Source organism: Serinus canaria, chromosome 9 (genome assembly GCF_022539315.1).
Source record: "Serinus canaria isolate serCan28SL12 chromosome 9, serCan2020, whole genome shotgun sequence".
Taxonomy (NCBI): Eukaryota; Metazoa; Chordata; class Aves; order Passeriformes; family Fringillidae; genus Serinus; species Serinus canaria.
Window position 1 is genome coordinate 12,396,989 of NC_066323.1, and position 27,573 is coordinate 12,424,561.

Genomic DNA, 27,573 nt, shown 5'->3' on the forward strand with positions numbered 1-27,573 from the left:
CCATGCTTCCAGTGCAGCAGTGGTGTGTTGGTATGTGCTGGCTGGCAGTCAGTTATCAGTAAGGGAAATATTGTAGGTATTGCATAGGAGTTGAATTTCAGAGATATCTCTACCCACGATAATTTTTGTTCAGGATGTCATTGCCTCCATGACTGTTTGGGGCCAGGGGAGTAAATTTTATTTTGCAATAAGTGAAACTGGATTCCACTGCTGTGCTCCGTGCACACTGGTCTCCTGTGCAGGTTTGGGTGGTGGGGTGATGATCTCCTTGGAGCTGGGAGTTCTGGGGCTTTGCAGTGTTGATCAGCTTCTTCTATGACATAACCAGATCCTCAATCAAATGATATGTCAGGAGAGATAAAGGCATGTTCTGTCATGGGATAACCTTGTCAAAATAATTGAACTAACTTGGCAGAAAATTTAGCCTTTAAACAGCTCCAAGATAAGCAGCAAAGTGTAAGGAAAACTTTCTTGCATGAGAAGTTTGCAGTTGACTTTTGGGCAGGAACTGAGATAAAAATTGGAATATGCCTTTAGCTTTCTCTTTTTTTAATGTAGTGTATACTTTCTAGTGTCTTGACAGTATTGTGGTTCAGTTCCATATTTAAATCAAATGCATATTTCTGGGTCACAGTAATGAATGTTGACATTTTGGTACTGATATGTCAAGCACTCAAAACATATTTGATGTATACTTTAGTGGTGAATCCCTCGTGAAAAGAATTGTAGGAGCACATCCCTTGGTAGAATGTTATCTAAGTTTAAGCAGTAAGTAAAGTATATTTTTTACAATAAATGTTTAAAGTCTTCTTTAATTAACAGGATATTGAATCACAAACATTGCTGATTAAAAAAAAATTGAGCAGCTGTAGAATTTCTAGGGTATAAGCTGTACAGATAATGTACATTTTCTGGAATTAAGTGTTCATGTCAGACTCCGTACATGGTTCTCCTCCATGTTGCTGAGTTAAAGATAAAAACACAGTTGCTTACAGGGTTAAGGAGAGACAAACTTAAGAGATGCAGTCTAAACATATGGTGTGAAGAATAAGTTAAACTGACACTTATTTGAAGTTATTTTGTATTGTTTTAATATTTTCAATATTTTGAAATACAACCAGTCTGGTGTAGATGGCTCTTGAAAAAGGTTACTGGTTTTGCAGCTGTGTTAGACAGCTGTTGAAAATGTGTAGTTTTCTTTTTAAACAGAACAGTCCATATCTGATGTGTACTTCATGTAAAAATGACACATCACAGTATAGAGAGCTATCATAAATAAGCAAAGAAAAAAAAATGCCAGAGATTAAATTCTTCAGAATTTAACATGTAAAAATGGCAATGTGTAGTACAGTCTAGTATACAGAGTATGTCTTTCTACTGCTTCTTTCCATTTGTATCTAGAATAATCACATCACAAAAATCGGTTCAACACTAACAATGCTCTGGCAGGTGACATTCCATCTCAGGTGCTCTTCTTTATGTCCTGCCTTTGAAAGGCATCCTGCAAATCATACACATGGCCTCACTTTATAGGTGCTGCTGTACAGAAAGAGGGCTTTGGGTCTGGAATCTTGCTTCTCATGCCTGGAGATCTTTTTACAGTGCAAAACATAATCCTTATAGAAGCTTAAAAATTACTTAACTTTGTTTTAACAAGTTTATCATCATTTATTTTAGATCCCCTATTGTTTCATAGGTGATTTAAAAATTAAATAGCACTACTGTAATACATATTTTCACAATTAACTTATTTCTATTATTTTTTCTGGTTTAGCCATTTTGTGGTTTTGGTGTTTTTTTTTCTTTTTTTTTCTTTTTTCTTTTTTTTTTTTTGGTGTAGTTGTGTACCATGTGATAAATTAAGCATGAGGAAGATTCAGACTTAGCTAAGCAGGAGGAGGATTCAGGCTAGGTATGCAAAGCTCATCTAAGCCCATAGGCAGTATGTTGTCTCCCTTTCCTGGGCATATAATTATCTGGTGGATTTCAAGTTCATAATTCAACTTTTTTTCTGAAAGCAAAGTCAATAGAAGCAAAGTGGCTGCTTGTATCTTACATCTGTTAACTTCAGCTTTTCTGTTTATTCATTCAATTTCACAGAAATGGTCAGGTTTGCATTTACTTGAGCACATGAGTTGGAGATGCTTGAAATTCTCTGTAATTCTAAGTGGAATAGAAATTCTTTTTCAGCATTTTCTATTCTCTTTTGCTTTTTTCTTTTTAATTATTTGGCTGACTTTGTTTTTTTTTGTTTTGTTTTCAAAAATGTTACTTAATGGGGTTAATTATCTTTGCAATTTTGCATTTGTTCAGCAACTGTCTTTGCTTTCCATCCTTTTCTAACAATCCTTCACCTCTGATCACTCATGATAAAGCTCCAAGGTATGGCTCTGTCTCTCCTCCTGTCCCAGAGCCTTTGCTTAATTGTAGCCTAACAACACGACTGGTACACAAAGCTGCCAGTACACAAGCAGAGGAATAACTTATATACATTAAAAATGTTATACAGCAGATAAGCCATAAAAATTTCCTAGGCCCAACCTTTAACTATTTTTCATATTTTTCCAGTATGTGACACTGTAAGACACGGTATGAAGTGGGGTTTACTAGGGATATGCTAGATACTAAATTCTATTTTATTTTCATACAAATTTGAAATGGCAAAATCCAATCTACCATTCTTTTCACTGTCAACCCCTCGTCCCCTTCCCAGTCCCTTCTTATTATCATATTGTCATATCTTATCATCAGGTTCCCTTCTGGAACCTGTTGCTGTTTCCACTGCAGCCACAGTACAATCTGGCACTGCTTATATTCTAAGTGGATCTACTTACATAGAATACTCAGCCACAGGCAGCCTGAGTCAGGCTGTTCAAGGCCATTATTTGTAAGGCAATGGGATCCTGTATTTAACACAGTATTCCAAATAAATCTGTCCCTAAAATTAAATTCAGTTTCTAAAAGGTTAAGCCTAAATTTGGCTTCAAACTCCAACTTGTATCTAAGAAAATTAGCAATTTGCTAAGTCTCCACTCCAATTAAACTTCATTAGCTTAGTCTGTTCTGGGATACAGAAGTGAATTACTGAATTACTGCCGTTCTACAAGTGATTTTGGAGCTAGCTGGGTAGCCTTTTCAATAACAATAGCAGACACAACCTGCTCATCTCAAAGATTTAAGGGAGAGCTGGATCAGGGTTAAAAGTAATGAGGAATAGTGGTATAAAATGTTCCAGTATTACACAGAAATACTTTAAGGATATTGCCTAAAAATATTTATATATACATATATATAGCAGTAGTTACACAGATAACAGTATAGTACTTACAACACAGAAACAGATCTGTTTGCTTTGGGTGCTTAACCCAGAAGTGGAGATGACTTTCACAAAAACATTTATTGATGACCTGTATGGTTTTAGTAATACTTCAGACAGTGAAAGTTGTTATATAATCGAGGTAAACTTCTATGATATAAAACTATGGTTATTGAAATAGAAAACATTTAACATCCACGAGGCACAAATTACAACTGCACAAAAATATTGAAAAGGAAATAATAACTAGTTTTTGTTATCTAACTTGCCAACTATAAAGCTGGTGCCCATGGCACTAATTCACTAAAAGGATCACACAATGCTGTCCTCAGACAGCATTGACAGCATGATCTGCTCTGTCCCCATCTCTTGAGTGTCCTGCCACATCTGCAGAGCTTGCTGGTGAGCTTTAGCTGGGCTGTAGCATTGAGGGTTTGTTAGTTCAGCCTTGGCTGGGAGGTCGCTGTGGAAGTGCGCTCAATGATTGATAGAACAGCCCTCGCTTTGCACTAAGCTGAAAGATTTATTCTTTGTGTGTGTGTGTGTTTTTCCCCTCAGCCTGTTGCAAAACCAAAAATAAATATTTACATTTAACACTTAATATTTACAAATTCAACAAGTCCCTGTTTTAGGCCTTCAACCACCCTCTCCCAAGGATTTGTTTCTCCTTTCAGTAGCAAATATTTCCCTGGGAATACCTGCACTTTAGTATACTTAAAAAGGAGGTCAGGTCTATCAAATGAAACCTTTGCTGAAGCTATTCAAGCAAAACTAGAAAACTTACTGTATTCTCTGCTGCTGTCACAGTTTCATGTAGACAATTGAAACTATCACCTAAATAGTAATGCTGGCAAGGTAAAGGACTTTTGGTCTTGTGCTTACTCTGCAACCTCTTGATTAACAATGTAAACACAAGGAAATTGTTAGGCCAAGAAGCCAGATTAATTCCTGCTCTATCTGTAATGGTGTTGTTGGAATTTGGGCTAACCAGTATAGATGATACAGTATGATTTAGGATGGGTGTACAGTGGGCAAGCAAGTAGGGAGGAGAGCACAAAGCATGAGTCACAGAAAGTACTATTGCACAATAAATAGAAATAGGTGTTCTGCATGTACACGTCAAATATGTAATTTAGTAATTATTCAGCAGAAAAAAAAGGTGTTCATTCAAATAAATCAAATTGTGGTGGAACAGGGGTTGTAATGCCTGCATTTAGGGTTATATGATGTTCTCATTAGTACTGATTTGGGTTCCTTATAACAGGAGAGTACGAGGACAGACTAAGAGTTGGTAGTATTTTACTTTGGTCATCACAGGAATGAAAAGCACTGTGGATACGCCCTTTAAAAACAACTGCATACTATTGCATATTAACAGTTTCAATTTTGTGTTTTTTAAGGTAATGGGAGTTTTGTCTCAAACATCTACAGCTAGTTTTCTTTTGCTATTAAGAGGACTCAATCCCCAGTTCCCCAAAGATGGCAAAGTCATACAGAGCCAAATACTTACTATTCCCTTCTTTTTTGGCAAGTAGGACCAAAGAATATTCTGCACCAAAGAATATTCTGCCCCTCAGTAGGGACCACACAGCCAAGGGTCCCCAGCAAAGGCCAGACTGTCCCCTCTGCCTCACCTGTGCCCTGCCTGCCCCATGCATAGGTGGGCAGGGGAGTGGAAGGCTGAGCAATAACATGCTTCCCAGCACCTGCCTTGGTTGCAGATACATGATGGAAGTGGTCTGGGTGTCCATCCTGTGGGCTCTTCCCTTAGCTGTCAGTATGGGGTGTTGTGAAACTGCAGCATCTGGTTATATACAGTAACTCTGTGTTCCAAGGAGTTTACTTTCTGCTGCTACTCAGTTAGAGTTGCTGTAGAGTTTTATCTCTGCGTTCTTTTCAGTATCTGCTGATCTGTTGGTTTTATATTTTCTTTTAAGGAGCTAGCATATTTGGCAGCTGATAATAGTTTCCTTACTGCTTAGGAGAATGAAAATCTCCCTGCTTTATTTACGAAAGCTTTCCCCTCTACTTTCTTTGCCTATCGATTCAAGGTCTGTGCTGCCCTCAGAGCACACAGGTGCAATCCCTTCCTACCTTTCCTCCATAACCCAGCTGAATGTGCATGCTCCTGCTTTTTCACATGGCACAGGCAGATGGAGGTGCCACCAGTAGCTTAGGATACATAGCCTCTTAAAACGGCAGGATCTGGCATGAAATGATCAAGATCAGTAACCAATGTCTTTGACTTTTATGTCTTCTCTTTGAAATGGCTCTTGTAGTAACGCAATCAATGTTTTGAAATGAGCTCCCTGTTGTGGACACTGGGGGCACTGGGATTCAGTGACCAAAGGGATGAGCAGGTGATGAGAAAATGCTTGCTTAGACCCTGTCAAGGAAGCTACTGGCCTCCCAGATGGACAAGTTTGTGTTATTTATAGAGGAGTTTTGCCACAGGCGAGGATCTTCAGATCCTTCAGGTGGCAGGGAAGTGTTGCTATTTCTTCCTGTAACAACTTTTGAGAAGTAAAGCAAATTTGTGGCTGCATCCAGCAGGTGGCAAGCACAGCACGCAGAATTGTGGTTGGACAGAGATGCTTCTGCCAGGGGAAGCTCCCGATCCCGATGCTGCTCAGCCTGTGCATGGGTGTCCATGAACAAAATACAGATAAATGGCAATCTCTGCCAGTCCTCTGTGGGCTTAGAGAGTGCTGGGGCACTGGTCCTCTTCTGGGTGCTACTGATAATGCATGGGGTTATTGCCACATTCAATTTAAGCAAATGGATGCCTCACCTGTAAGGATATGAGCTAAATAGAAAGTATTCAGTATAACAATTTAAATATGGCTTTAAATGACATAGTTAAATAACATTCAGGCTTCAAATGTCAAGATACTGGCTTGCAATTAAATTAACTTAAAGTTTTAATGGAGAGTTATTTTTATCATACAGCTTTAGAAGCTGTGACTCATCAGAGTGCCTTGCTGTATTTGAGTAGACACATTGTTCACACTTTTGCAGCTGGAAGAGTGAAGGCAAAACTGAAAAAAACTTCCCTTAGTATAAGTGAATGAAAGAGTAGGAAGATTTCTAGACCTGCTGGTAGTCCCATTTTTAAATTAAAAAGTATTAAACTACAGAAATAACTGTTTTGTTATATTTTGATTTCGATAATCAGAAAATATGGATAATCCAACCACTCACTACTTGAGACACAGCCACATTATATGTATGATTTTGGAGATAATAAATACTGTAAATTCTCAAGGGGCATGTAATTTTCTATGTGATATGTGTAAAGTTTTGAAATTTTTCTTAAGTTTTGTAGTGCCAAAAAGTACTTATGGACTCATTTATCTTTGAAGACAATAGATGGGTGTGAATCAAGCATAAATGTTATCTGAAGTGCATTATTTGAGGTAAAAAGGACACAGGAGGGTATCATCGGTGGAAACTTCCCACAGTGCTTGTCTCCTTTCCTCTTGATTTGTACTAAGAATTTGAGCCAGACTTTAGTTCTGATTTATGCAGTATAAATCTGAATTTGTTCCATATAAATAAAAAAATGTTCTACAGGGAAAAATACCCTGGGCATAATTTTATATAAATGGAGAGAAATTCCATAAAAGCCAAAAGTAAAGTTTGATATTGGATGTTTTGTCATTGGACTAAAAGTATTATTAGTTAAAGTGATGCATAAGCATTGTCCTATTTTAGCTTATCAGCATAAGAGTTTACTAAATGTGCAGGAATTTTAAATACTTTAATTTTAGTCATACAGAGTATGGAGTCCACTCCCTCTGTATATAAAGTTCTTCAAAGTCAGGGTGGCTTATCATGAGGAAAGGCTGAGTGAACCCCATTTCTGTGCATATACATAGTTATTTTTTTAACTACTACAAAAATACCCACTGAGATATAAATGTACATTTCTGAAGCAATGTTTGAAATGTATGAGTAGGAATATAAATCTAAAAATATATTTATTCTATATTTAATAAATAAATCTGAATTTTATTGCATATATTATGAAAAAATGTCATTAAAAAAATAGTAGCATAAATCAGAATAAGACCAATTTCAAGGGCTGTAAATTTCCATTTGGGTTTAAAATTGGGCCACTATATATAGGATATATTTGAAAATATATTATAAATATGATTATAGGACATTTATGTAATTAAAAATAAACCAACAAAACAAGAAACAAAACTCCACTTCTTCAACAGAATAGCTCACATATATGCAAGTCAGGTTGTTTGTATTTCATGTTATTTATACAAGCTTTTCCTTTTGAAACATCTGTGAACCTAAGTTAGGAGTTTTCCCTCCCCCTCTTTTGTAGTTCCAAGCAAATGGTGGGATGTGGCAGGAACTTTGACACACCTGTCCAACACTTAGGCTGCTTTCAGTAAAGAAAAGTGAAATGAAAGCGAAGCAGTCCTCTTGACAACGTGAGCTGTAAGGCCACTGCTGACTCTTTACAGTATGATTTCTCTGAGGTGATCCAGTGTTGCTGTAATGAGCTGTGATGTTCAGGACTGCAGATGAATCTCGTTGTTCTTGGTGCTTCACACACAAGGTTGTTGAAAAGAAGAACTTTGTGAAATGCCTCAATCGGTGTCGAAAGGCCCGGCAGTCTTTTTGGTGTGCAAGCGGATATTTTCTGGTGGCCGATAGGAGAGGGAGCTCATTTTGGTTGTGAGGCTTGGATGTGTGCTGACATTCGGTGGGATATATTTTATTAGCTGAAGGAAGTATTTTTTGAAGTTTTTTCCAAAAAACACATAAAAAAAAGGATTCAGACAGTTGTTAAAGTAAGCAATACAAATAGTAAAGGGCATAGCTGTATCCACAATATCGGTGATTTTGCAGTCTGTTATTACATGTAATTGAATCAATACATCCAGAAAAGTGAACACTTGATGAGGAATCCAGGAAAAGAAAAAGAAAAACACAATTGCTACAATCATCTTGAAGATATCATCATTTCTAGTCTTATTTTTTTGAATTTGATATGCCTTCTTCAGAGTCTTCCAAATTAAGGTGTAGCTCGTTAAGATGATCAGAAAAGGAACTAAAAAGCCCAGCAAATTTTTGGATAAGCCTAACCCGACCCGGAGCGTGGTGTTGTTGCTCTCGTAGCGGAAGCCGCAGACCGTCATGTTGAGGTTCTCGGCGAAGAAGATGTTGCGGTGGATGATGACGGGCAGGCTGGCCACGCCTGCCAGCAGCCAGATGGCCACGCAGGTGCCGCGGGCCACGGACACGGTGCGGCGGATGCGCGACTGCACGGGGTGCACGATGGCCAGGTAGCGGTCGATGCTCAGGCAGGTGAGCAGGAACACGCTGGCGTACAGGTTGAAGCTGATCCCCGCCGAGGCCAGCTTGCACAAACAGTTGCCAAAAGGCCACTGGTACTCCATGGCCGTGTAGGCTGCCCAGAGGGGCAGAGTTATCAGAAAACACAAGTCAGCCAGGGCCAGGTTGAGAAGGAAGATGCTGGCTACTGTTTTTAATTTCATATAGCAGTAAATGACAATAACGACCAGGCTGTTCCCGAATATGCCTATGATAAAAATGATGCTGTAAACGGTTGGAACCATAATGTAGATGTAGCTGTGCCGTCCTGAAACAGGACAGTCCACGTGGATTCTTTTAACAGTTTCTTCAGTAGAGTAATTTGGAATCATCTTGAACTCCTCACCTGTAACCTAGTTTCAGGGTGAAAAGATGAAGCTCACACCTAGGAGGGGAAAAGAGGAAGGAAACAGTGTTTGTGGTAGGGATTTAATTTTTAACAATTCTCAACTAAATGTCAAGTTTTTTTCAAGTCTAACACAATGTGTCAATGTCTTTGAACTTTAAAATAAGCCATCTTCAAGTGTTTTATCAACCAGTTTGTATTTTAATACAGACTGCAGAGTAAAAACAGAGGTAAGAATGTTAGGAATAGGCTGGACTTTTTCAGTTTTTTAGCATAAATGAAATCTAAAAAACCTCTTTTGATTAACAAAGTTCCAAATTAAAATAATACTGGTTAGTGAACATATGTCAAAAATAATAAGAGAGACTGAAAATAGCAGTCAACTATAAATTTAGCAGAGTATTTAGATTTTCTTTCCATAAATAGGTGACATATTTAGTGAGGTAAGTTATTCAGATGTCTCAGAAACTAAAGCACTCTGAATACTAATTAAGTATGTAAATACAAACTGCAATGAATTAAGAAAATAAGTGACTTTAGATTAGGTACTCATTTGTATCTCTGAGATTAATCATTAGAAATTTATTTATACATTACTTAATTCTTTGAGAAAAGTTTTACACCACAGAGAAAGATGAAAACACACGGTCTAGTATTCTGTTTTACCAAAAATACCTTAAATATTTAGAGGTTACTTAGCTCCCCATCTGCGTTGGAACAATAGCATTTAACTACTAGTGAGGGGGAAAAAAATCTGAAAATCCAGACATGTCCAGATCTGTTGTGCATTAATAACTGTACAAAGCGTTTAAGAAGGGTGCAAAGGGGAACATAATAATACGTTTTCAGTTGCTGACAAAATTTATGTATCCAAGAGTTGAAGGTGTATTTCTGGATCATATTAAGTGTTCAGCAAGGGTATGAAATCTCCTTCAAAGGGCACCTGTTTGGTTTGCCAAGGCCTGTGTGTTTTGTAAGAATCATTTCCTTATTAATGACTGATTACTCTAGAAAGCAGGTAATACAGTGTAAGTGACTCTAATACTCATTACTTTCTAAACACAGATAGTCTTCCCTGAAAAATAATGGATGTTTAAAAAAAAAATTTATGATCAATATTGCAGAGCAGTGTTTATTGCTGTTTGCAGGATCCAGCTATAAGCCAAACCTAACTTGTGCTGCTTAAAACAAAGATTAACTGAAATACTTTGGCTTCAAAACCAAAACAAAGCAAACCCCAAAGAGCAAAGAAACCCTTTATAAATGTAAGCCCTACCCTAAGTCCCTGGGCAGTACAGATGCACTCAGAAAGCAGAGGTGCCCATCATTACAGACACACCAGTGATGTCACAGATGCAGCTGCTCATTATTTGAGTGCTTCAGCACTGGTGTTCCTTTTGAGTTCAGAATGCCACTGAGTTTAGTGTTTGACTGGCTCTTGTTGGAAGACAAATCTTTTAGCAAATGACTGTATTTTTAATAGGGAAAGTGATGCACAGATTTGTTTCAGCAAAGCCCACACAGGAAGTCTGAAGGAGCCAGGAACTGAACCCAGAATATGGGTTGCAGGCAGCATCTTGTGAGCAAGGTCACCTTTTGGCTCTTAGCCTTTTGAAGACTTGTTATTTCTGTCTTAACTCATGTCATAGCATATATTTGCATTCATAACCTGATTCATTCCTGCACAGCTAGCAGCGTGTCAAGATTTAGGTTCTTGATAATTCTATCAAGTTTAGAGTATCTAGTAAAATGCAACTCATAGACACTTTGTCAAGATGTCCCATGCAACACTTCCCTGTCCCTTCAATTCATTCTGTGTATTAGTCTTGTTGCTTCAGTTGGTGTAGATGTCTGGAAATTACATCAGCTATTTTTGCCGTGTTTAAGAAATTAACAAGCCAAGCAAACAGAGCTAACACAAAGAAAGGTTCACCATTCTGATCACACTCAAGTACATCCTGAGCAAAACCTGGGTTTCAAACTGTGCCAGATCTCAAATACAAGGTGTTTGGCTCTGTGAAGGTCAGCCTATCCCTGGGACAGGGAAACCACAATAGAAAGATTTCAAGATAAAAGGATTTATCTCATCCATGGTTATGAAAGTAGCTTTGACAGTAACTGATATGTTCTGCAACGTCAAGGTCTGGCAACATTTGCCCTGTCCCAGCTACAGGCTGGTGCAGCATGGTCACTTACAGTTTTGCTCCCTTATATACCCGCTAAAATTACAGCCCAGAACTTTGCAGTAAGAATCTGGAGTGAAGTTTCTGCTCGGGAGATCACTGTGCAAGTGTGACTGGCAATAATATGGGCCAGGCCTGGTTAAGGCTGGGCAAGACCTTTCCCAGAGACAAGATTCACCAGTCCCTGGTACCATTTGGCTCTGTGTGCACTGAGTGGCAGATTCAGTGTTTAAGACAAATGCAGCTGAGGGTGAATATTCCCTTTTTGTGGGGTTGATTCTGGGCAATGCCAAGGCAATTTTCCCATGGTGTCCTCACACACCCTTTCAGTGTACTGCATTGTGGTGTTTTGCTTCCAATTTCCCTTTTCGACCCACATGGTGACCTGTACTGTTTCATGTCTGTAGCAGCTTTAGCTGATACTAATTAATAGCATATGTTCTTTCAAGAAAGAGTAACAGTGATTCTATTGCATTTTCAGAAATGTGTTAAAATAATTCATTGGGGAATAATTGTCTGGGACTCTGAGGTATTGAATTGCCTAAGCATATTCTGGAATGCTTGAGTAATAAAAAAAGGCAGAACAATTCCCATGAAGAATCATATTGGAATAATTACAAAATCAGGCATGATTTCGTCAAGAAACGGTATTTTACCTCCATCTACCTCTAAGACTGTGTAATCCTTCTGGGGGTAAAAGGTTTTGGTGTAACACTGAAGTCAGTGGAATTGTGCAAATGATGTGTCTGGTATGCTACCATTTTAAAATTATACTAAGAAATTACATTCAATAATTAAAATAAATCCATCAATATTTTCATTAATGACAAGGAAGCAGAAATATGTAATGTGGTTGCTTTTGGGTAAACACATATGGATTGCCATCTGGGTATCTTAAAACTGTCTGAATGAACTGAACTGTGAGAATGAACCTCATGGGAGCTGTACAGATAAAGCACACTAAGGAAGGCACTGCTAATCCCAAATGGAATTTTTAAATTTCCTGGAAATTCTAAACTTTCAGAGTTAGCTTCAGGTGGATCTGCTTCCTTGAGCACAACTGTAACTTCAGAGCATTAGGAAAAGCATCCAAGTTGGAGAAGGTAATTTTTTTTTGAAGGCATGGGCCCAGGGCTGTGCTGAGTACTGTGAGAGGGCCACTGCAGCAATGTGAATTCCTCCCAGGCAGTGACTTCCTTCCCATACCACCTTCAGTTTTCCCTGTTATTCTCGCCACAGTTCATTTGCTCGTTCCAGCATCATGGCTGCACACATCCAAAGCAGATGCTGGCCACTTAAATGTGTCCATTAAGTTGTGCACATTGATAATTCCATGTAAAGCATCTCAAATGACCTGGGTTAACATAATGATAATTGGATCATTTTAAGGCTGACACACAAGGTGCTTTTTCTAACAGGATTGAATTGTGACTTTGATGTTGTGGCATCAATCTCCAACAAATTATCTGGTGAGCAGCAAGTACCTGTTCTGAGGTCAAACTTACCTGTTTGACCTTTTATCTTTTTTAATTACAGTGATTACAATAAGTCACTGATAATGAAATTCTTTAGACTGCTCAACCAACTATTATTTACCACTCCATTTATTGCTTCTCTTGGGTGAACATGCATCCTAATTAAACTGCCTGTGGAAAAAAAGGAATTCTGGGATCATGCAAGGCAAACAGCACTTTGCCTACCAAAAGATAAGATAGCAGTGGCTGTTTTTCTATGAGAACTTCATCAGCTAAAAATAGGTAAGCAGGTGTCACAAGTCAGATTTTGAACAAAAATGTACTTAATATTTGCTTTGACAAAGACTAAATAAACCCAGGCTGACCAATCCTGCCACAGCTCATCCACCTTATCACTAGGTAATGTGCACTTTCCTTCTGAGAGTGGGTGGGTTATTTGCTTTCCTAACAAATGAGAAGATAGTTCCATGTTTAAGAGGATACTGCATTCTATTTTAATAAAATTTTTGCATAGGGAGAAAAAAGAATGAAAAATGTTTGGAACAATATGTTCAGTATATTAGCTATATGTATTTCTTTCTGGTGGCATAAACTTTCCTTTATCTTAAGAATTTAGTCCCCCCCTTTCCTAATTTATTCTAACTGCTGAGAAAGTAATGACACTTACACATGCTTTATTGCAAAGGCTTTTGGGGTCTTTTTGTATCCCACAGAGTAACCCTTTCTGTTCTCATGGCCTTAGTGAATAGAGCCACTTCTGTTTCACACCCACACTTCAGCACCTTCTGTGCTTTCCTGGAGCTCCTGAGCAGTACCATTGTGAAGCCATAGATTTACTTTTCTCCTGGCTCTTATTTCTTCAGCTGGTTCTAGCAGTCTGTATTTCCCACTGATGGCTTTCTTAAATATCTTTAATCCAGAGTTGATAGCTAGATTGTGAAGGGAAAGAGAAATACAAGCAAGGGTAGATAATTCCAGCTGTGGGGCCATTACAGTGGGCTCTTGTCATCACTGCTACCTTCCCCAGAGGTCAGCATCTGACTTTGTGGTAAATGCCAATAAATCAAAATACTACTGGAAAGGAGCTGTGATAGGTAGTACTGCAGCAGTGTCTGTAGATCAGCTCACTAACAACATCAGGCTCACACCAAGAACACAAAGCAAACCTCAGCAGACCAGAGTTAGCAGCTGTCAAGCTGCTCTGCAATTTTGGATCAGGAGGTGGTCTGACATCAGAACAAACAGAACTTGCAGGTCCTTGCACTGGCCTTAGCATTTTCTTTTAACAGCTGTGCAGCTGAGGCAGGTGCCAGTCTGTTGAAATTGCTGTTAATTTTTTGATGTTTGCTTTATTTATTTAAAAGTATGTATCTTTTTAATGCTCTCACCTATTTGTGGATTCTTTTCTGTGCCTTTCCCTTGCAAGAACTCAAGCTGACCTGCTTTACTTGTGCTGGCTCTACATAGCTGGAAAATAAACTGCCTGTGATCCTCTCAGGATCTGGTTCTCTACAACATCAAAATCCAAACTGGTTATTACTTTTTTTTGTGCTAGCAGAACAGTTCCTGTTACCTTGCAAATGTCGACTGTTTATGTACTCTGACCTTCTCTGTAAGAACTTCTCTGTATTTATTTCCTCTGCCACACTTCAAAAGAGCCTGTCCTTCTGTAGGATGGCTTTATAGCTTATTCTGAGAAGCGTTATTATCTATTTTCTGTTTGTTCTCATGGACTACTCTCATTAATTTTCTCTTCACTTCCCAATATCTTTCAACTACTCAGTTTCAGTCATAACATTTATGTGAAAAAAGACAGATGAAGGGGCTTTTTCCTCTGGGAAAAATCAATGCTTGTGGAATGTCTGAACAGTGGATTTGGGGGTGTGGATGATGTTGCATGATTATGGGGGAGGAAAATACAAAAGAAAGTAACACAGTTAAGCATAGTGACATTTAAATTGCTTTCAAGTTTAACTCACATAATGTAGATTTTGACCACTAGAGGTCTGTATTTCCTATTTTCAAGTAAGAGAATTGCAGTTTTAGACTCAAGTACCATCACTTTTCAAAATATCCCCTTCATTCAAGAATATTTAAGATGAAAACATAAGGCAAAATATATACCATTGTACCTGTACTTATTTAAATTTAATGTACCAGAGGTAACTATTTTCACTTTATTTTAGTATCTAGCAGCTTCTAATTTCCTATATTCTGACACATTCCTGGTGTTGCTAACACAAGTCCAATTCTTGCACTTTTAAGACTTAGAATAAGATTCTGATATTTTATTGTATCAAAGACCTATGCAGCTTAAGCTCTCTGTTTCTCTCCCAAATTAAGAATATTTTAAAAAAACTTCACTTTAGTAATGCAGATGGAAAAATAGTGACACCTACTCATTCAACTAAGATTATTTTAGATCTAACTAGGCATGTTGTGAACCCAAATATCAGCCAATTTTGAATGAAGATATTTTTACTGCTGAAAATGACACTTTAGAATTACTTTTTTTTTAAAGCAACTTAAGGGACTTTTAGAAATTGAAAGATAACACAATTGAAAGGTAACAGTGTTATCCAAATGGTATGTGCAGTTTATGAATTTTAATCAATTAATTTGAAATAGAGACATATTTAATAGTTTTTACACCACCACACCCCACTTTTACTAATAAATTTGGATTTTTCATTACTTCTTTGGACAATGTCAGTGCATGATACTGCTTTCTGTTTCAAATTGTGTTTACCTAAGTAATTCCCTAATGCTGGAAAGGGCAAATAGCTTTTAATTCAGATGGAGCAGAAGGGTTGTTAGTGTCACAATGAGATTTATTTTATTGAAAATTGTAAACAAGAAAATAGAACCAAAAAATGACATAAACTCTAGTGTCCTGTGCCAGATGAGTTGGACTAATGAGTATCTTGTCCTGTACTTATGACCAATGGGTCATTCAAGTGTCAGTGTAACTCTGTGCACTTAAGGGATGTTTGGGTACAAGCATACAGTGTGTATATCTTTAAGTTGCTAAAAATAGGAGCATTTAGAGAGCATGGAAGTGATATATGGAGATGGCAAACCAGCAAGCAGTTGGCTAGATTTAAAATGAGGAATAGAGAAATCTAATCTATTATTTGCACACTTACACTTTGTGTTGGAAAATCGATGTGGCAAAAATTGGCATAAGTGAAAGGCCATTTCTAAACACTAATTTATGGGGCTGTGGAGTGATGAACAAAATCTTTCAAGTATATATTTTGGACATTAAATGCTAAAATACTACAGTGTAAGATATGACAGGATTTTAGCAATCCACAGTGTAATGATGTCAAAGTTGTAATGAGAGCAGCTGCAGTAGCAGGGAAAGTTTGGTCTATTGTTTGCATATACTCTCACTGTACATACAGAGTCCAGAAACACTGGAAATCTCTTCCTACTACTTAGCTCTTTGGACAAAGCTAACTATCCCCAACTTGTGTATGTTGTGATTTTTTTTTCCCAGAATCTGGGAAGCCCTGATGTAAATACTTCTATAAAATTTTACTAGTAGAAGTTCATGCCAAGAAAGGATTGCTCAACTTCACTGAAGTTTCTCAACCTCACCAGAACTTAGTGATTTAGTGAATGCTACCATAGCAATGATTATGGGGATTTTTTTTACAAAATTTGTTGACTGACAGATGAACTGAGTACTCATTAGAGCTAGCCAAAATAGAGAGTAAGTAGAATTCTTTTAGTTTATAGGTTTCATTTTTAGGATTCTCTAGATTTAAGTTTCAAAGTAAACATTGATTTCCTCTTATACACACATTTTTTTTCTCTGCTGTTAAGGGTAAGGAAAACATTCTTGGGTCCAATCCATATAGAACTGGACTCCAAAACACTGAAAGATTAAGCACTGTCAACATGCAGTGTGTTTAATCTCTTGTGGAGGATCAGTGGGGTAGTGGTTTTAGATACTGCTGGCTCTGGCTCAACAGTGTATGCCAGATATTTTAGACTTTAATTTTCTGGTCTGTTTTTCCCCCCCTTTAATAATCAGAACGATTTCTGTTTTCTTTCTTTGAAAGGCTGCACAAATGTGTTGCAAACTCTCTGGTGTTTAATGTGTCTTAGATATCATATAACCTTAAGGATATGAATATAAAATTCTCCCCAGAGCAGTGAGTTAGAACTAAAAAGATAATTAAATAAACAAAGTAAAATATATTTCTAGATTAATAGTTCTGTTTCAGTACTTCTGAAACTAAACATCACAATTCTAAGCTTCAGAAAAGATGATGTTTGGAAGTGGAATCTCATGGTGTCCTGTCACCTTGGTTGGTCTGTCTTGACAGAAATGAATATAATCTTTTCCTTGTTTAGGTTATTAAACCTATAGCCAAATTAGTTTTTAAACATGAGAATTAGTTTTTATAGTGAGAAGCAGTCACTGCTCTTGTTTATAACACGAGGTAAAGAATTGTCTCTTTCTGTAGAAGAGGCAGAAGACATGCAGGCAGCCTATTGAGACTTGGAAAGGAGTGCACTAGCTGCCATCATCAATCCAGCATGGGATTCTGAACCTCTGCTCTGGCCATTAGCTTTACCAAAAAGGAAGATTGGTGCCCTTCTGGGGCATAAAAATGATCAATAATCAGCAGGCTAACATAAGGTCTGCTCCTCAGGATCATGGTGTTGCCTCATACTGCTCACAATGTCATTTGCTGCACATTAGGTGAAAGTAAATGAAAGATAAAGATATTCCAGTATCATGTAGGACTGGAATTTCTAAGGTTTTCTGCACTGACATGAAAAGTTTTTTGAATAGCAACACAGTGTAATATTTTAGTATGAGTACACATTTTACTGCAGGTTTATAACTTCAAATTTGATGCTGGGTTATGAAGTATCTTTAGGGTATTTGGAAGTACCTATAAGAATCAATAATTAACCATAATTAAGCCATCAATCCCAGAATGAATAAAAAAGAGATGAGTTTGAGCTGTGAAAGGTTACATGCTGCACAGTTACTTTCTCTGAGTGATAGTAAACGAATGAATGAACACATTTCCTTTATTGCAGTTGGAATTGCCTATATAAAATACAGTGTGCCCCATGTGATTGTTTTTAATAAAAGACAGGAATCAAATTCAGGTTTATTAAGTGCAAGTGAAATAATTTGAGGAATTTTAAGTTTCTTTTCTCATAGCTTGGTTTCATGAGTAAGAAGTTTTGAAGTTTTTGTGTGGACTTTTTTTTTTTAGTTTTTGTATTACATTGCATGGCACATCCTGCACAAATGGATACTCAACCCCACACCTGAAATATCTCCATTGTAATGCACCATAAGATTCTATTGTGAACACCTCCAAGAAGTAAGGGAATTTACATTAATGCTGGCCTTGATCCAGACTTATATTTCTGTCTTATATTAAAAATGCTGTGAAAAGGTAAGAAAGAAAAAAAACATACTGAAATAAAAAGCACTGCTGTAAGCACAGGTTATCATGACCAGTTCTAAGGGCAGAGGTCAGGTACAAGGAGTGGGGTATCTCACCTCCTTTCAGATCATATGTAAATCACAATTAGCTCACTGGACAGTCCCTACAGCTCTGAGTCTGTCCTGTTACATGGTCCTCTTCATTGAAGTTTGAGGGTTCCTTCTTCAATGTGCAAAAAATAGCTGTAACAACTATTCTTCCTGCCCAGCTTGTAGGAGAAATGTTATTGTATCACTGTCATTTCAAGCAAGAAGAGCTTAATAAGGGGTTACAATACATTTTATGTGCTGTTTTGAGTACCACTGGTCTCAGATCTTATTCTTGCTGGATGGAATGTTAGCTGGAATGCATCCAACACTGGAAGAGTTTGTTTCATTGCCCAGATCTCAGTCTTAGTGGTTGCACTTGTCCAGCAGAAGGGAGCCATCAGGTGCAAAGTGGCCTTTTGGGGGGGAAAAGGCTACTTCCTTAAACTGTTATAATTGCAAGACAGAGCTAGCTTACCAGCCTCTAGGTAAAAACAGGTGAGATTTACATAAGCTTAAACTCTGGGTTGTATTAGTGGTTGTTAATAATTAAGCAGTAAAAGGTATTTCATGCATATAAATCATAAATCATGCATCTAAATCATAAAATGGTTACTGCATGAGTGACATGCCCACAGCAATATGCAATCACTGTCAGAACCTTTTTTGTTCCTGGCAGAGATTACAACAGGAAATGGAATGCAAAGGCCAAAACTTCAACTATTTCCTCAAGAACCAAATACCCTACTTCTGGGAGAAAAGGATTTTTTTCAATCTTTGCCCTTTTTCTGCCTTACAGCTTTACTGTGAAAGACACAACTCAATCAGTGGTGTTACGAGTATAAATGTACCAAAAGTAATGTTTTAATTAGGTTTCTGTTGCTCCCTCTAGTCTAGGAAGAAGGGTAGGGGACATAGCTAATAATTTTGTAGACAAAGTTGGGAGGTGATAGCACTTTGTGGAATTTCCAGTTAGTCCAAATAGAGGCTTCCTTGTTTTTTCCAGTAGTTTATTTTATTCTGAGACCACAGTGTCATTTGCCCCTCTCCCAGAGTCATGTAACTCTGCTGCTGAGCCAGAAGATAGAGGCAAAAATGAACTTAATGTATGCAGCTTATCTGCACTCCTGAACAGCTTTCCTTAGCTAAAGGTGAGACACTAATGCAATCAGCAACAAACTCTGAAAAGAACTTCTGCTTTTCTGGTACAAGAAACTGCCTTTCTGTACCTTCCTGTAAAACAGCAAGAAAGGTGCCACCAGAGAGCTTACATAGATTTGCTTCAAGATGTAAAGCAAATCAGTAACATTTTGATGTGCATGGCAACATTCTGATGTGTTGAAGCTTTCCTGGTATGTTAATCCTCAAAATAACATTTTCCTGCCATTGAGCTAAATCACCAGGCTGGGGCCACGATGCACCCATGTGCTTCACAGGCTCAATATGCAGGACGGGCTTTTTATTTTTACATCCCACCCCCCAGCTTCCCCCCCAACTACAGAAGGCAAATGTAAATTAATGAATGACAAGCTTTAGAAATGCATTGTGCAGAGAAATTACCTTCATCTGTAATGATGGCTAAGCAGAAAGCAGGAGGGAAAAGAAACACTGAAAATTCTCTGCTTCTACTGCAGGAATGGAGAGACCTCCTCCATACAGAGGTGTTCCACTTTCTGATCTAATGGAAATTAGATGAGTTGACTGATTGTAGCTCATGTTGCATATTGCCACCTAAAAAGACCTTCCTTCTAATGAATCCCACTCCTGTTACCTTTCACCAGTGTGGTTGAAGTTAGAAACAGAATCTTTTGCTTTGAGTAATGAAGACTGAAACACAAACATGTGCAGATGCAGCATGTGAGCACAGACAAACCAGTATTACTAAAGTGTCTGCCATGGTAAAATGTGAAATGTGAAAGCTTTATCACTACATTTCCAGTGTCATGGCTAGTGATTTCCATGTAACTTCCTACCAGTCAGTGCTACAGCTCTGAAGAAAGCAAAACTTGCATTGAACACTTTTTTCTTTTTTTTATTTTGAAAAATAGTGTTTGTCTTACTGAAGAAGCAAAGGCAATGTAGTGTGGATTTCTGGGCAAGGAAATGGATGTTAGGTTTCCACACCTCAGTTCAGAGGAAGCTTTGTCTTGTAATTCAGCCATCTGTAATAGGATTTGGTCCACTGTGTCTGACTGAGACACTTGATTACTTTTCTTATTATATAATTAATTTAGACATCCTTACAGTGGGAAAATATCACACAACGGCAATACCCCTCAGAAAAGACTTTTCTTCCCTAAATGAGAATGTTAGGAACAGCCTGGAGGGAAAAGTTAAAAGATTAAAAGCAAAAGATCAGCATGGAGGCTTCTTAATGAATAGCTCATTAGGGTCAGAAAAAGGGAACCAAAGGCAGAAAGGAAAGAAAACAGTATGAGTAACTGGCAAAGTAGAAGAGTTTATTCAGACAAAAAAAATCTTTTAAAATGGTAATGTAGCTAAGCTCAAGAGCAGTTAGTATCATTGTAACTGTTGGTAGGTGTAACACTGAAAGCATAGAGGCCCAGTTGTGCTTTCAGTTGCACAAAACTCCTGTTAAGGGCAGATCATTATGAGGACTAGAAGAAAATTTGAGAATATATGAGTCAATTGAACTAGTGAGTTTCTAAGGGGTTAATCAAAGAGAAGGAAAGGTCAAACACAGACACCTTAATCCATGTCAGTGTGAAAGGTATTATCACCCATGGAAAAACAAGTTACTATGATCCTCAGTGCTTTATCTGGAAGGCTGCACACTTAATAGAATGATCTCAAAATAGATGTTCTGACAAATTTGTACAGCTTGTTTCCTGTTTTTTTCCCCAAAAGTAAAATTTATTGCTCTATTTTGAAAATAAAATTAATTGGTGAACTCTCTTTGCTGTCCTGAGATGTTCCTTGTGGGTACTGAGGACCAGCCAGAGATAGCAAAACAAAGACAGCTGTTACAGCTGGAGTGAGCTAATCTATGATGCTGTGAATCAGTGCATCCTCAAGCAGGTGCAGTCTGGGTTCTCAAGCAAACACCAGTGCAGAGAAGCCCAGAACGGGTAGTGCTGTGCCTTCCCAGAGATGCTAAATGAGCTTCACTTTAGTGATAGGAAAATTAGTGCAATTCCTTGAGTGTGTGGCTGTCCTTCACTGACATGGCTTTTTTTTTTTTTTTTTAATGTTATGTTTAAGAACATGGAATGGCATCATAAAATGTATTTGAAGGTAAAATGATTTTGAAAAGTGCTCTTTAGGAAGACCACATAAAAAATATTTTACCTGATTTGAGAAACTGTAATTGTCAAATCATGGCAAGCTGCTAATAACAAAACCAAGCAGAAAACAATAAAGACATAACTAGAGTCCCAGTTTGATAACACATGTTGATTCTTGCCCCATGCCTTCCATTTCTAACTGTTGCACATCAAGTAGAGAGCCTGAGTATGGAGAAAACAAATCTTGAGACACTCCAGTGGTAGCAGACTTACCCCTTGTTAGGGGAAGAAATTAAAACTACATAAACATTTAGGCTCAGACAACAAGAATGAGTGGAGAAAGGAGAAAAGATGAAAACCAATAGGAGTTTATAAAGAAAAAGATGAAAGGGCAATTTACATCTTATAAATGTAGACTGGGAAGGGCGTGAATGGTTTCTCAATAAACAAGCCCAGGCTGCATCTTTGTACAACATGTGCTGCCTGCTTCAAGGAAAGGCTCTGGCCAGGCTGTGCTGATGCTAGAGCAGAGTTAAATGGAGGCCAGCTGCCAACAGGACATTTTTTAGAGAAGTCAACTTGTGCATTTTTCTCCTTGCGTAAGCCCCCCATCATGAAAGTACAGCTGTTCAGTGGTTTTCTGGAATGTTTTACTTATTTGCATGTGTCCCTCTCAGCTAGAAATGCTGAGGCACAGCACTCCTCTTCAGTGTCTCCTCTCTGTTTTCTGAAAACTGAGAGGATTCAAGAATCCACTGAATTTTAATTTCTATTTCTGTTTCTATACATCATCTACTGATTATTAGCCAAGGATCTATCAGTAACTCACAAAGTTGAAAGAACTAGAAGTAAAGAAAGGAATAGGTGAATTAGCTGAAATTAGGAGTTTAGTTAAATCATTCCTTGTTCTGGCTGTAACCCTAATCATTGCTTTCACCTCAAGCAATGAAATACTGTCTAAATATTGACCTTGCCCAAATTCAGTACTAGTTTCTTCAGATATTGCCAGTTACCTTTTGCTGCAGCCTGCTTTTTATCTTGTCTTCAATCATGCCACTCACTGCTGCACTGCCAATCTGATCTCACTTTCCTGCTGTGAGGCTGTCTTCAGTTATTACCTGTCCTCTGTGCCTACAAGAGAAATGCTACTCAGCTGCAAGAAAAGGAGATAAACACCACAAACAGTAACCAAGCCTTCTAGCTGGCCTTGTTATGTAGTGAATACCTGGACACTTTTGCTATCAAACAAAAGGCAAATGGAATAAAAATTTTAAAAGACACCTGACCAAAGGCCAAAATCCACAGTTCTTTCACATGATGGTGCAGCAGAGAATACTAACAGCATGTCATTTGGAACATGATAGTTTCCTATCCTTTGTCGCAATTCACTTGAAAGCTCAGAGTAATTTTAGTATAATCTGTCATTTATCTGAAGGTAAGACCAAAAATTATTAGACCAGCAATTTTATTTCATATGTGCTTTGTCTCAAACAATCACAGCTGTTACAGGACTTACAGTCAAGATAACCTCTTTTCTTTTGCTACAGCTGAGGCAAAAAAATGTTAAGTATGAGTATCCTCTTGTTGGTCAAATTTGTTAAATTCCCCAAAATGCTCCAAAGTGACAAAGATCCTTCCAGGGTACATCTGGCAATTTTAGGGTTGTTTTGTTTTCTTTTGTTGGCAAAGGATGCATTTTAGAAAATGGTACAGAACATGGAATGAGTGCTCTGAGTAGAATGACTGTCTATTGGTGAAAGTGATCTTAAAAGACAAATTTGTTGATGGAAAGAGAATGGGAAGAAATACTGTTATTAGCAAAAGATTGCTGGCTTGCTCTTCACTGCTAGGGTGTTTGGGATCAGAAGGAAGAGACAGAAAATGATACTGTGATTAGTAACTTTCCTACATACAGCCACAATTGCACTGAAATAGTTCTCCTGGAGCCTTTCTGTTCTTCAGGCTGCAGTGTTTCAGCTTCGTGAATGAGCTCTGTGCATCTTGAAACTCAAAGCATGCTTTAGGCTGCCTCCTACTCAAACTCTCCAATGCATTTGAACTCACCTTGTGCTTACATGCAAAAATGTTGTCTTTTATGCAAAGTTAATTCCATGTAAGTAGGTGAGGTTAAATACTCAGCAATAGCAAAGTCTTTATTCCTGTTGGTGGAAACTAACCTTAAAATTCTGAAAAGAATGATGTAATTTTTTCCTCCATTTCTCTCTCTCTTTAAAAGTGATCCACATTTTCTACTGCTTTCAGAATTCTATGAGATTTCTAAGTATGTTTCTTTGTAACATTCTGCCATTTTACTTCTCAAATCTGATCCTAAAATGCAGAGGCTGACTTCTTAAAAACACTATAGTCACCTTTAGGACCAGCTGTCCAAAAATGCCAACTTCCATCCAATAATACTGAAAAATTCCTGATTAATTTTTGAGAGGAACACAGGGTAAAACACAACATCTGTGTCACTGCATTTCTGATGGAATTGCTGTACAGCTAAGAGCAAGAGGAACATGCAGCAGCAATAAACTAGCTAAGGCTTGAAAACTGAGCCAAGATTACCCAAAGGCTGGAGATTTAGCTAAGCGTGCCATAGAGCCTACAGGACAAGCAGGCTGCTAAGGGCCTGTGGTGGCCAGGCTACAGCTTCACCCAATCCTCCCTGCTGTGAGCTCCCAATCTCACCACTCTGGCAACTCTGAAAAGATTGAGATTATGCTTCTCCTTCTGGAGAGAGGGTTGCTGTGCTGCCAGCACTGCTATCAGAAATAGCTGAGGGCAATACTTTGCTTTGCTGTCCACCACCCTTCCCAGCTTGGTCATTTTTTTTCACATGTCCAATGTAAAGCCCAAGCAGATCTATTAGTAGGCAATGAATCTTGATAATCCATCTCCCCAGCTCAGCTTTAGATACAACATATCCAAATTCAATTTTAGTTGATCTTTCCTCTCATTGAGGTAGTCTCCTAGCAGAAAACCATTAAATTCAGTTTAAAAAATGCACAATACTAACCATGTTTGTCAGATGCAGTATTTGATTAAAGCAATGCATAAATATCCATGTTCTGTATCCACATCAAGACAAGTATGACCTTTTATGAAGTCATAAAGGCAGAATAGGATACTTAAGGTGCAGAGAACATGCCAATAACTCAAACAATTGCATGGTTCTTAGAGTGTGATTAAGATCCCTAAATTTGTGCAGTTATAGCAACAGGTGAGCTTATGAATGCTACTGGTGACACTATAATAACTTCTGGAACAGAAGGAGTTCCAGAGAAAAAAGAGAGGTAATGAGCAATTAGGAGTCTGTGTGAGCAAATAGGAGCAATTTGTGACTGCTTAAAATGGTTTAAAGTAATACTTTGCCTTTGTATAAACAAGGTTTTAACTAGGACAGTGGAATGAGAGTTTGGAATTTACGTAACTTTAAATTACCATATTAATTACTGTGTTCAACAATAGGTAGTGCCAGAGAAAAGAATTACTTAAATATTATCCTTTAACAAACATGGAGGACAAAATTACCACAGAGAAGAAAATTTAGGAGTAGAAAAATGTAGTCAGTGCCCATAATCTAAACCAGAATTTTTTAAAAAGGGCATTAACTCTGACACTTATTTCCACATCAGTCTATACATTTCTAGAAAGTGTAAATAAATCACCATGTTTACATTCTGCATTTGCCTCTGGTTTTATAGAATGACAGAGTGAAATTAAATATATTTTCCAATATTTAATACAATTAATATTATTCAGGAAACGGAAATACCATCATTCATCTTCTTGTTCTAAAAGAACTGTAAAAAGCAGGTTGTTGAGTTGTGATATTTGAAAGTTAAAGGCAGCACTCCTCACTTCTGCAGTGCTCTGGGTACTGACACTTCAGGCTGCTATTTTAAACCAGTAACTTGGAGCTGCAGTTTGCACATGCTGGCCAGCCCAGGAAGACACTGTTTCAAAGCAGGAAGGCAGGACACCTTACCCCATAGAAAATGAGCACGCTTCTGCTCTCCCCCAGAGCAAAAATTATCTCTGTTTCCATCTATTACTAAGACAAAAGTAAGGGGAGAATGATTATTAAATTTGAATAGAGCTGGTCTCAATGTGAATTCTCTTAATTGTACAGGGGTGCTTTGCTTTGTCAGTTCAACAACGTAAACTAGGAAGCACACGATAATCACAACTGATTTTTCTCTGCTGTGTAGCTCATGTTGTAGAGAGGAAAAGAAATACCCCGTTCCTGCTGGAAAGGTATACATTTTAAACTCTTAATACATGAGCAAAAGCTGAATTTGTAGGCACTTAATATTTTTGAAAGAGGCTGTAATTTAAAAGATTATGGTGGCAACAAGCAAAATGAACTGCCATAGTCAGGAGTATGAAACATTTGTCTGACACTAAAATAGACCTAAAAAAGCCTTTCTACATCATCATGGTAATTACCTGCTTCAGGCCATACTTAATCCTCCTATTCAGACAAAAATCTAATCATGTTAGTGCTGTGGGTTCATGCAAGTGACAAGAGAAGAGGCTTCCCTATACAAAAAATTTTCTCTTTATACCCTCAACCTGTGATTTTACTGAGCCAATTTACTATCTTGTCCCATGCTATGCAGCACAATCCAAATGAGTGCTGCTGCTTCTGGAAGGGATGGAAATTTACCCTGAACTGTAGCATGCTCTGGGCAGAATCCTGCTGTCCCTTATTGCCATACATCTCATTAATTCTAGGAGTTTTGCAAAAATATAGAAATAGGTGTAAGTGAATACTGCAATTTTACTGCTTGCGCACATCATGACCTGACTGACTTACTGATACACCAGTTGGCTTAGAAGAATACAGGGCTTGTACTTGTAAGTTACTGGTAAAATTAAGTGTTTTGATGCATGGAGAGGGACAGAACAGTAAATATACCACAGGATTTCATCTGAACTTGTTGAAGACCTCTAGTCCAGTGTGAGTCAAACAGAAGTTTAGAAACTGGCTGGGGAAAAAAAGGCAGGGAGGCACTTTAACTTCACTAACTAAAATTAATCTCTTGTTGTAGAGCACTCCTATTCTTTCTCTGTAGAAAAAAGATAGATCTGGTTATGGAGAGCATATGATACAAAATTCTGATTAAGCCAATACTTGCTGCTAACTGCTGGAAGTGGCATTGCCTGCCAGACTGAGAAACTGAACTGTTTGCACAACTCCCAGAAGCCACGAGCATCACTTTTGGTGTTGGATTCATTTCTCTCGTGAGCTTAGCACAGCGATAAAAATTTAATTGCTCCTCTGATCCTGAGCAGAGGCGCCGGGGCTGCGTCTTGCAGGATGAGCCTCGACCGAGTGACAGCTCCGAGGGCTGTGCCCCCTGCCAAAGGGTGCCCCTGCTTTCTCTTCAAACTGCTGTCAGTACTCGAGAGGGCTGGGAGCCTGGGGGGCACTTAGTCCTCTCTGAAATAATCATGTGCAGCGGGCCTCGCAAGGCAAGCCAGAGCACGGGGGGTTAAGTGGCTGCTCTTCGTCCAGGACTGAGCCTTCCTGAGCCAGCTCCGTCCAAGCCAAGTAGAAATTCCGTACGAGGCTGCGCCACGCTCGTGAACGCTCAGGCCGGCCGAAGGTGCCGGCCGGGGACGCGCTTACCTGGGTCCGGGCGGGGTGGCTGAGCCCCGGCGGTGCTGGGAGAGCACCGGGCTGGGCTGGGCTCAGCTGGGCTGAGTTTAGCTGGGCTGAGCTCCGGGATCGCTCCTTGCCGGCCGTGCCGCTCCTCCCGCTCCGAGCGCGGCCGCTCCGTTTATAGCGAGGGGCGTTGCGGCACAGCCCGGCTCGCCCCTGCCTCTCCCCACCCATCTCCCGGGACGGACCCCGCTGACCCGGCTCCCTCCCACTTCCCCTCCTTCCCCGGCAGCCGTGCCTGCGGAGCCGGCTGGGTGTGCTGGGCAGGACGGGGCAGAGCCAGCCCCGGGAGTTGGGGTCGCGGCTGCGGAGATGGAGCGAGGGGTGCTCATGAGGGGCTCCTTCCTTGCCTTTGCCTCCAGCTTTCAGGGGAAGGGGTCGAGAGTGTTGAATAAACATTCCCAGTTTCTCTAAGACTCCTCCGCGCCTCCAGTGAGCACAACTGAGATGTTCTGATCGTCACTAATGGA

At 38.8% G+C, this 27,573-nt stretch overlaps 1 protein-coding gene across 2 annotated transcripts; it reads right to left on the minus strand.

Moving 5' to 3' along the window:
* Positions 1-794: 794 nt before the first annotated feature.
* On the minus strand, positions 795-27,206 carry AGTR1 (angiotensin II receptor type 1). Of its 2 annotated transcripts, XM_030227145.2 has the most exons (3): positions 27,071-27,206; positions 22,446-22,563; positions 795-9,059 (listed from the first exon to the last, which is right to left on the minus strand). In XM_030227145.2, the coding sequence occupies exon 3, from the start codon at positions 9,004-9,006 to the stop codon at positions 7,927-7,929; it is 1,080 nt and encodes a 359-aa protein (XP_030083005.1). In that variant the 5' UTR covers positions 9,007-9,059; positions 22,446-22,563; positions 27,071-27,206; the 3' UTR covers positions 795-7,926. The 2 variants fall into 2 exon arrangements, with proteins under 2 accessions (XP_030083005.1, XP_018768537.1); XM_018912992.3 differs by lacking the exon at positions 22,446-22,563.
* Positions 27,207-27,573: the final 367 nt, after the last annotated feature.

Coding starts and splice junctions, on each gene's coding strand:
- AGTR1 (XM_018912992.3), bottom strand. CDS start 9,006: ATGATTCCAAATTACTCTACTGAAGAAACTGTTAAAAGAATCCACGTG.